The sequence below is a fragment of the Loa loa genome (genome assembly GCF_000183805.2).
Source record: "Loa loa unplaced genomic scaffold supercont3.50, whole genome shotgun sequence".
In the NCBI taxonomy this organism is placed as follows: Eukaryota; Metazoa; Nematoda; class Chromadorea; order Rhabditida; family Onchocercidae; genus Loa; species Loa loa.
Genome location: NW_018108230.1, coordinates 271,147 through 280,033, shown reverse-complemented (window position 1 = coordinate 280,033; position 8,887 = coordinate 271,147). Strand labels below are relative to the sequence as shown.

Genomic DNA, 8,887 nt, shown 5'->3' with positions numbered 1-8,887 from the left:
TATATATATATATATATATATATATATATATATATATATATATATATATACTTGTCAAATGAATGTATATACAAACCCATCAAAAGAATTGTAAGTAATTATAAATACGTAAGATTTCTTAATGTTTAACAGCAAAAGAAAAAGCATGAACTACTACACTACACTAACTGGTATAGAATGCATAGAAATTTTTGAATCATTACGGTCCTGAAGAGCCAGAAAATGCTTAGACTTTTCCGTTTTATTTCAAAGTGTCGATTTCTCCTAAAAGAAAAGCAAAATTAACTGAAGCCAAACTAAAAGAACAAAACAGAAAATGTAGAAGTATTACAAAAAGACATAAAACATGAACCAACCACAAAATACCTGTGCAGGAAATATCAACCTGAAATGTGTATAACCCTCAAATTACATTGTAATGACCTAGTACTCCTTGAGCATTGATTTAGTATTCTTTGTTCTTTGTTTAGCATGGATAATTTATGCAAATAGACTGGAAGAAGACTCAATAAAATGGGAAATTCTGAGTAGAATATGGTTTTGAATTTTTTATTGCCCAAGTAATTTAAGTATAATAGAGTCCTATTCGATTACGGTTAAGGTACACACATGCTATGATTAATTCATCTTTATAATTTTTGACCAAAAGCAATGGTAAAATGCGACCAAATGACTAATGAAGTAAATTATATGTAAATCATGGACTTGAAAGTTAGCCATAGATTAAAATCATAAGGCTACGATGCAGGCATGGAATACTCTTACTGAAATGATACATAAACGATTTATGTAAACAACACAGCAACAATGATAAAATGTAACCGATTTGAACTCCGAAATACTGAATTGTGAAAGAAAAATCGAAAATCGAAATTGTAACGAAAATGAACGAAGAGCCGAAAATTGCAAATAGCCCGTAATTAATAGAGAGCATCGGTTTCAACATCATTTAATGAGCCTCGCCAAACTTTCACTTTTTCTCTCTGCAAAAGAAGGGTTCGCTCCGTTCTAGTATGCCAAACATATACCTTCGTACAACCATTAGCCTTCAATTCCAAATCGTTTCGTTTCAAACCCAAAGCAGTAAGAAAATAAGACTCCTAAAAAAGAAGAAAAAGAAAACATTTCTCCATTTGCGCAATTTGAGGAACGCAAAATATTCATAAATATACGAGATAATATACGTACGATAAACAAAATAATGTAATTATTAAACGAACCTGATAACCACGGGGTACGTCATATGTAAAGAATGCATTAGCATCAAGTGCCAAAGATAAATTGATGGCAAACGCCGCCATATCGATAGGAAATGGTCGTTCTGGCTTCCACAGTGAATTGAATGATATATTCTTATCTGGAAAAATCCACATAACATCATGAAAATGGACAGATGAAAGAGAAAAGGAAATCATCAAGAAGTCGTATGAAATAAAATAACAACCACAGCAATAATAAACATACGCAAATAAGAAAATGTCCACAATCAACTTGTAGTGGACTTAAAGTAATTATGATTTTACAGTTAAATAAACCACCTTCTGAAAGCTTTGCCGTCTCAACAATTAAACCACCAACGAGGCCCACTGGCCACACCCCCACTCTTTCTATGGATCGCATTTCATCAAATAATCTCCAATCATAGGTATTGTCATCATCACCGAAATACACAATTCCTCTCCTGGATCTGTCCAAATTCTTCCTAAAATACGGTGTTAATTACACTCCGAGAAGAAAAGAACCTTAGATTCTTAGAACAGTTTAGCTGAACCTTTAAAATATCACTTTTTAATAATATTCTGCTGCAAACAGCAATGTTGCTAGTGAAAATACTAACAAAATTTTTTTCAAAGGCTAGGGAAAAAGTTCATGACGTGATGCAATTTGAAAAATGATTTCATAGCATCTCAGGCTATATCATTCTTCATCGGACACTTCTAATGGACTAAAGAATTTATGATATCGACGGCGTATTTTGAATTAAAAAAAAAGCTATAATCTCATAATTCTCCAAAATTACGTAGACACACGTAAAACATTTCTTGAAAAGTCTGAGAAAAAAAACAAATACCAATGAGAAAAAATCTAAATCACTGAACTTTTTGTCAAACTAATTCTTTCAAGAAGAGGAAATCACTACACCTACAATATTGAACAAATGCTGCTGAATAAAACTAAAAACACCTCAACCACATGAGAGCTTTATTTCGCTGAACTACTCCTCTCGCAATTTTCCAGTTCGGATCTGCTTCATTTGGTTTCTTTTCCTGAGGTGTGAGCGCATAAAGGTGAGCAAATCTAATACGATATCTTTTGGAAATTTCGGCGATGAATGGAGATGTATTATTCGCATCCTCGACTACAATCCAGTATAAGTTGGGCACATACGCTGAAATGGTTCAATGGATCCTGAAATTATAAAAGCCTATGCATCTAGTTGATGAAATATCAAACTTCAAAACGTATTCCAGTAACATACTCAATGTTTGCGCTAGGCGGATGAGATCAGCTTTCTGTGTCAGTCTTCGATAAGTTGGCGTTATAAAATAAATAAATGGAAGGTCTTTGCGTATTTCCGCCAGCGGTATTCGATCACGAACTCTGTAAGCGAAATCAAACTTGTAAGGTTTCATATCAGGTACAGTTTTGTAAAAAAAAATTTCCACATTTATATTTAGAAACATTGCAAAATGGTGGTCCAAAAAAAACATTCCATCCTAAAAATAAAATTTGTCATCTTAACCTTGAAACAGTAAAACAACAAAACCAAGAGTGCCAACTAACAAACTATCAATTCGCTGCAACTTCCCCTCCATACGATAGGTTTCCTTTTCTTGCATCCAAATCTTTTTATTCAACTCTTCTCGTTTCCTCAGCAAAGTGTCGATTTCCGCAACAAGTATATATTTCTTTTCATCCAAATTTTGTAATTGCATCCAAAAAATTGCTACTTGTGCAATAAAAAATAGCCCCACAGCAAATATAATTTTAAAAACGAGTCTTTCACCCAGCATATCGCCGATTCACTCATTCAAACATCCGAAAAGATTTCGACAAAAAAGGGATAAAACTTTTTTTCCTGAGAAAACGACCGAACCCAGTGCAGCAAGATAATCAGCATTAATTTTTAGCCAATATCCAGCTGAAAATACTATGAAGGGAATTGATGTTTGACAATATATAGTTACCTTTAATGATGACGCACATGACGCAGGACACTTAATGGCCGTATCAGGTAGAGAACAAGTTCAACTGACAATGAGTCAAACGAAAACCAAGACTTAAACTACCTAGTTCAGAATTTGTATTTGCATGGACAAATAACAACGTGCAAACGGAAACCTTCAAGAAGCAAAAGGAACACATAAGTTTCACTATCTCATAATCAGCAAGCACTTATTTTAGGATAATAGCTTTCTCACACTCATTTTGCAGCGTTACAGCTTTTTAATTTCCGTTTTCTCATATTTAGGTCCACCAGCGTTAGAAAGCAAATTGTTTAACAAACAGTGCCAGATTTAAAAATGCGTTAATGTGAAACAAATGGGAAATAGTACGCAAAAAAAAAAAAAAAAAACCATTACAGTACGTAAAACCGTTTTATATGGCCACATTTCGACCAAACACAAGTTTATAAAACCCTCAATTTCAGCTAACGCTATCAAATCAGTTAGTTCATGTTCAGGACACGATAAACATCTATCGAAGAAAACTCTGTGTAGATACATTGTAGAAAGATTTTAAAAAAAATCAATCTACCGATTAGCATAAATAATTATTGACATGAACGTAACAGCAGCGTATGTTTCATATAACCTTAGAATATAAATAAGGGTTCAACGAGGATATGAAACATGATTGCATAAACGATGCGCAGATACACAGTACACAAAATATTTTGAGATGTAACTAATGTTTACATTAACTGCTTTTTTGAGAACATTAGCTACATTAATTGTTTCCCTAGTAGTAGCATGGTTAATGTTGATCGTTCGACCATTAGATGCTTATCATATATCGGAGAAATGGAAATCACTATAGAAAACAATTAAAACGCATAGGAAAATATGCGTTTATCACTTTGTTTTTCTTGATTTCTTCGCATATTTTACGGTTAAAGAATCACAAAGTTGATTAAATGATGCAAGATTTTTTTGCTGTCGATTTTGAATAAGAGTGACGAGATCCTTAGCGCCTTCCTTCCTTTGAACCTCTTTCAATATCTTCTCTGCTTCCTTTAAGAAGAAATTGAAAAAATATTCAAATGATATAGTTCAATATGAATCAAAAGATTTTTTTCGACTCACTATGTCAAGAGAAAACATCAGTGGAAAACGCACCTCTGCTTCACGCTGTGCTGCTTTACGACGTTTAGCTTTTTTTCTTTCCGGCTCAGAAACAAAATATCGCGTTGCTTTCAATTCGCCAGATTCAATCATATCACTTATCATATTGTGCAAACGCTCTTCATCTTCGTATGTAACACCAATAACATCATTCAGAATTTTCCCCATATCACCCTTGTATTTTATGTAAGCTTCTTTAACTGCATCACGTTCTTCGCCAGAGTCTAAATTGCTCAGCTGTCGGGGTTTATTGCATTAAAACAACTCTCTCCGTATTAATCTAACTTAATTAATAGCGATTTCCCAATCGAGTGCCCTACCACAAGAAAGCTGAAGAAATAATAACATAGAATTGTAGTAAAACCCCTGAATTTTCTTATAAAGTTGTCAATATCTTCTTTCGTTATCTTCTTAAATATCAATTTCCATCTAGCAAGCCAGTCCACATCTTCGGAGCAAATTTCAGCATCGCCAATAATTCCTGTAATAAAAGTTTAGTGATATTACAGAAAATTATGATATTATGGAAAAACAGGAAAAAAGAAGAACTTACCCACTTCATCATAAATAGCTTTCCTTTGCTTATCACTAAGAACAGCATAAGCATGATTTAAGATTTGGAATTTAGCTGTTGTTTCCAACTTTTTCGTCTCATCATTGCAACGATCAGGATGAAATTGTAATGACAGCTTAAAAAACGCCTTTTTGACTGAAAATAATTAAGTGGAAAAGAAGTTTAGAAAATGACAAATCTATGAGAAGAGGCTAACTACGCAAAGTACAGTATAAATGAACTCCGAAAACAATACACAAGCATTTGTACGGAGAAATGACTCTAATAAATTTTCCAATCATCTTCCTTACTCCAACTCGATACCCTACCATTCTATAACAAAAAATTAACTAAACGACAGCATAACCCAACATAAACTCCTAACAAAAGTATTTCCTTCCAAATGGCATCACCCTGAAATCATCGTCCTGACTCGAAGTTCTGCAGATATTGAGAGTTTATGCGAAGTATTTATCACGAAACAATTACTTTCTGCTTGGCTGTAATTCATTCGTTTCGATTTCGATCCTTTCAAGTGCAAAATTTCATAAAGGTCTATTGTGCCAAACAGACGCTTCGCATCATCAACAAATGACATCTCTAGAACACTTTCGTCAAATCTTCCACTTGAAATTTTTTATCAGTTCATTTCAAAAATCGTGTAGCTTCAAACTTCAAGTTGATGAAATGCAACAGAAACTCCCAAAAAGGAATTCCTGAAACACTCGTCTGAACTATTCACGAGTTAGGATAAGGAAAGACCAGGACTCCCACTCCAACTAGGAAAGAGCCGTGAGCGACCCAACCTCTTCTATCAAATAATGTCCGTGGAAATGCTCGCCAACCAATGGTTTCACCTACGTTGCATGCTACTGTATATGAAATAAGGGGAATCTCATAGTTGAAGGCAGAAATTTAGACAGCAGTGATGGTGGACGTTTGATACAGGGATGAGCTCATTTCATTTGTACCTTTTCGTATGGCTTTTATAAAATTTGGTCGATGTTTTTCTTTCGGAATTTGTTAGATAAAAGAGTCACTTGACTGTGCATCTAATTCATAAGTTACTAAGCCGGGAATCATCCAAATCATTAGATGGAAAAAATAGTGGACATAACTAGATTACTAATTCATCATTGTCATGGAGATTAATGTGCTTCTTGCTTTGTTTTATTTTGTATTTTAATGCAGCAAATAAATACCATTGTTTGAGGTGCAAATATATACTCGAGGTACGAATTTTGATTTCAATGGGTTCGAGTGATGGTAATGATAATTTTGTACAGGAAGTGAAAGTCGTAGCACCAATCAATATTGCTCTAGTCAAATACTGGGGCAAAAGAAATGAAGTAATTGTTTAAATTGGTATTATACCTAAGTCATTTGATGTGACGAATGAGCTCTTTTATGTGTGCCTTATAACAGAAATTCAACAAATAGGATAGTGTTCAAGTGATTTTTAGCAGAAATGTCCGTTAATCTTTAGTCTCACAGAAAATTTTGGCAGTTCTTTATCCACTACTAATCAGACTTTAGGTGCTCAAAAGATTTATTAAGCTATAATAATTGAGGAATAGTTCGTTTTTATCAGAAACTGATATCTCTGCATGTTTTGTATTTCCAGGATCTTATGCTTCCACTGAATGATTCCATTTCACTTTCTATCAATGATCTTTGTGCGAAAACAAGGATACGGATAGGGCCATCGATCAAGAAGGATTCAGTCTTAATCAATGGTTCAAATATATGTCTTTCAAAGTACCCAGGATTTCTTCGATGTTTTAAAGTAAGATTGTTCATTTTTATCATAGCTGTTGTTCATGGTGCTTTAAAATATTTTTGTTGCAAAAGCAAGCAAAAATATTCAATTTAAGGAAGTGAGACGACTAATTCGGAAACGTTCCATTATATCCGAAAGTACAGGGAAGTCAGAGAAGCAAAAATATTTCAGCAAGTTTGAAGTCACTTACTTTTTTTTCCTCTATTATGCTAATAATTTGATGTGCAAATTTTTTCTAACATTAACTGTTACAATTAGTATCGGCTATACACACATTCTTCGTCTTTACAGCTTTTTAAAAAGTTTTGTTCTCCGGATCGCCATATTTTCTCATGTGGTGAATTTTGGTTCAGTAAATTATTCATGTTCACAGGTTGTTTCCGAAACAAGTTTTCCTATTGAAGCAGGACTTGCTTCGTCAGCCTCCGGTTTTGCGGCTATTGCATATGGCCTTGGGCAGGTTTACCATTTAAATATCAACGACGTAATTCGCGTTGCTAGAATGGGTAGGTATAATATGCTGTTTTGTTTGTTTTCCAGTCTGAATTGCGTTATTACATATTCTGAATAACCATAGTTTGTATAAGTTTAGTGGAATAATGTTTTGAGGTGTAATTTATGTGAGGAAAGGATTCCTGATTGAATATGTAATAATTGATAGCTAATAATTTAGACTTGCTATCATTTTGAAGTGACCACAAAGTGAACTGAGACTGATGTAACTGTTCAGGCTCTGGAAGTGCATGTCGGAGTATCTTAAGTGGTCTTGTACACTGGAAAGCAGGTACAGCAGAAGATGGTGCTGATTGCATTTGTGAAGTCTGCTTATTTTCAATTTTTATAACTTTTCGTAATTTCTATGGTTCAAAAAGAAAAGATTTTACGGGATAGTCACTAATAATCCATAGTTGAAGGTGAAAGATGTGACCGATATCATTTTTCCTGGCTGGAAGTATCGATCAAATTAGTTTTTTTTTCAGACAGTTTTTCCGGAAGATTATTGGCCTACTTTGAGGTCACTAATTTTGGTAACCTCATATGATCCTAAAAAAGTTGGTAGTTCTAATGGAATGCAGTCAACTGTTAAAACTTCAAAATTATTGCAAGCTAGGATGGATATTGTGCCTGAACAAATAACGAAGTATATTCCGGACATTTTTTCATTACTGTCACTGTTATGGTTGCTTCAATTTTAGTAATTTATGGGCGATTCTGTTTAACTGTAATATATTTTCATCAAACTCTTCAGTTTGTTTCAGTTGGGGACATTTTGGCAGGAATTATATTGCAGGTTAAAAAATGCTTTTCGCAATAGAGATTTCGAAAAATTTGCCCAAGTAATAATGTCGGATAGTGGACAGTTGCATGCTCTATGTATGGATACTATGCCATCTCTCAGGGTATTCTTTCAATTCTTTTTTCATATCACGTTTTCAAAGATATTGCAAGTAGAATTAGGAGCAAAACAAGACAGTCAAGTGATCATCGAAAAGGTCGAAAAATCGAAAAAGTCGAAAAGGTCGAAAAAAAAAATCGAAAAAATTTCGATCGAAAAAGGTACTACACTGTCAAATTTGGAATTAAAAATTTTTCAGATCATATGATTTCATCCTTATTGAATTTTCAATGATTTAAATCATAACATTCCAAAAGAAACAGTTACTGGACTCTTTTGCAGCATATTTTAAATATGTAAATTATAAGTGTCAGATTGTGTTCCGAAATATATGGGGAGTACTTTTTTATTTGAGTGTTGGTTGCCATATTTTGTTTAAAATTACTGTTCCAATTACAGTCGTTAGCACCACAGCTTTTAATCACTAAACTAAATTAGCTAAAGGGTACTGAAATTTTAAGTGAGTTCCACATCTGACTACAGCGAATAGTCTTGTGAAACAGTTAAAATACTTATTAATTTCAGTACTTGAATAATCATTCTTGGTACTTTATGCAACTTATTCATGCCCTGAATAGGCACTGCAAAAGCACGAAAGTAGCTTACACGTTTGATGCTGGTCCAAATTGCTGTTTATTTTTGGAATCCATTAACGTACCGTTAATTCTGGCAGCTATCGATAAATATTGCAAATTACCATCCGATCTCATAGGTGTGTAATTTGTTGTTTCCATTATTATATATATATATATATATATATATATATATATATATATATATATATATATATATATATATATATATATATATAT

At 33.4% G+C, this 8,887-nt stretch overlaps 3 protein-coding genes across 3 annotated transcripts in view; 1 reads left to right on the top strand and 2 right to left on the bottom strand.

The window, feature by feature from the left end:
- Positions 1 to 143: 143 nt before the first annotated feature.
- Positions 144 to 3,150, bottom strand: LOAG_10227 (gactosylgalactosylxylosylprotein 3-beta-glucuronosyltransferase). The gene is made up of 6 exons (XM_003145752.2): positions 2,785 to 3,150; positions 2,480 to 2,601; positions 2,185 to 2,389; positions 1,539 to 1,702; positions 1,221 to 1,357; positions 144 to 1,100 (listed from the first exon to the last, which is right to left on the bottom strand). The coding sequence occupies exons 1-6, from the start codon at positions 3,012 to 3,014 to the stop codon at positions 921 to 923; spliced, it is 1,038 nt and encodes a 345-aa protein (XP_003145800.2). The 5' UTR covers positions 3,015 to 3,150; the 3' UTR covers positions 144 to 920.
- A 438-nt stretch (positions 3,151 to 3,588) lies between these two features.
- LOAG_10225 (DnaJ domain-containing protein) lies at positions 3,589 to 5,506 on the bottom strand. Its single transcript, XM_003145751.2, has 5 exons — positions 5,389 to 5,506; positions 4,900 to 5,055; positions 4,711 to 4,827; positions 4,341 to 4,570; positions 3,589 to 4,235 (listed from the first exon to the last, which is right to left on the bottom strand). Exons 1-5 carry the CDS (start codon positions 5,495 to 5,497, stop codon positions 4,077 to 4,079), a joined length of 771 nt encoding a protein of 256 aa, XP_003145799.1. The 5' UTR covers positions 5,498 to 5,506; the 3' UTR covers positions 3,589 to 4,076.
- A 587-nt stretch (positions 5,507 to 6,093) lies between these two features.
- The window catches only part of LOAG_17225 (hypothetical protein), a gene marked incomplete at its 3' end in the record, with an annotated part of 4,282 nt that continues 1,488 nt past the window's right edge, over positions 6,094 to 8,887 (top strand). The window contains exons 1-8 of the mRNA XM_020449887.1: positions 6,094 to 6,248; positions 6,524 to 6,685; positions 6,774 to 6,860; positions 7,053 to 7,185; positions 7,410 to 7,498; positions 7,660 to 7,820; positions 7,971 to 8,079; positions 8,601 to 8,787. Of these exons, the coding sequence (XP_020306546.1) occupies positions 6,150 to 6,248; positions 6,524 to 6,685; positions 6,774 to 6,860; positions 7,053 to 7,185; positions 7,410 to 7,498; positions 7,660 to 7,820; positions 7,971 to 8,079; positions 8,601 to 8,787 (1,027 nt within the window). The 5' untranslated portion in view covers positions 6,094 to 6,149. The remainder of the gene's footprint in view (positions 6,249 to 6,523; positions 6,686 to 6,773; positions 6,861 to 7,052; positions 7,186 to 7,409; positions 7,499 to 7,659; positions 7,821 to 7,970; positions 8,080 to 8,600; positions 8,788 to 8,887) is intronic.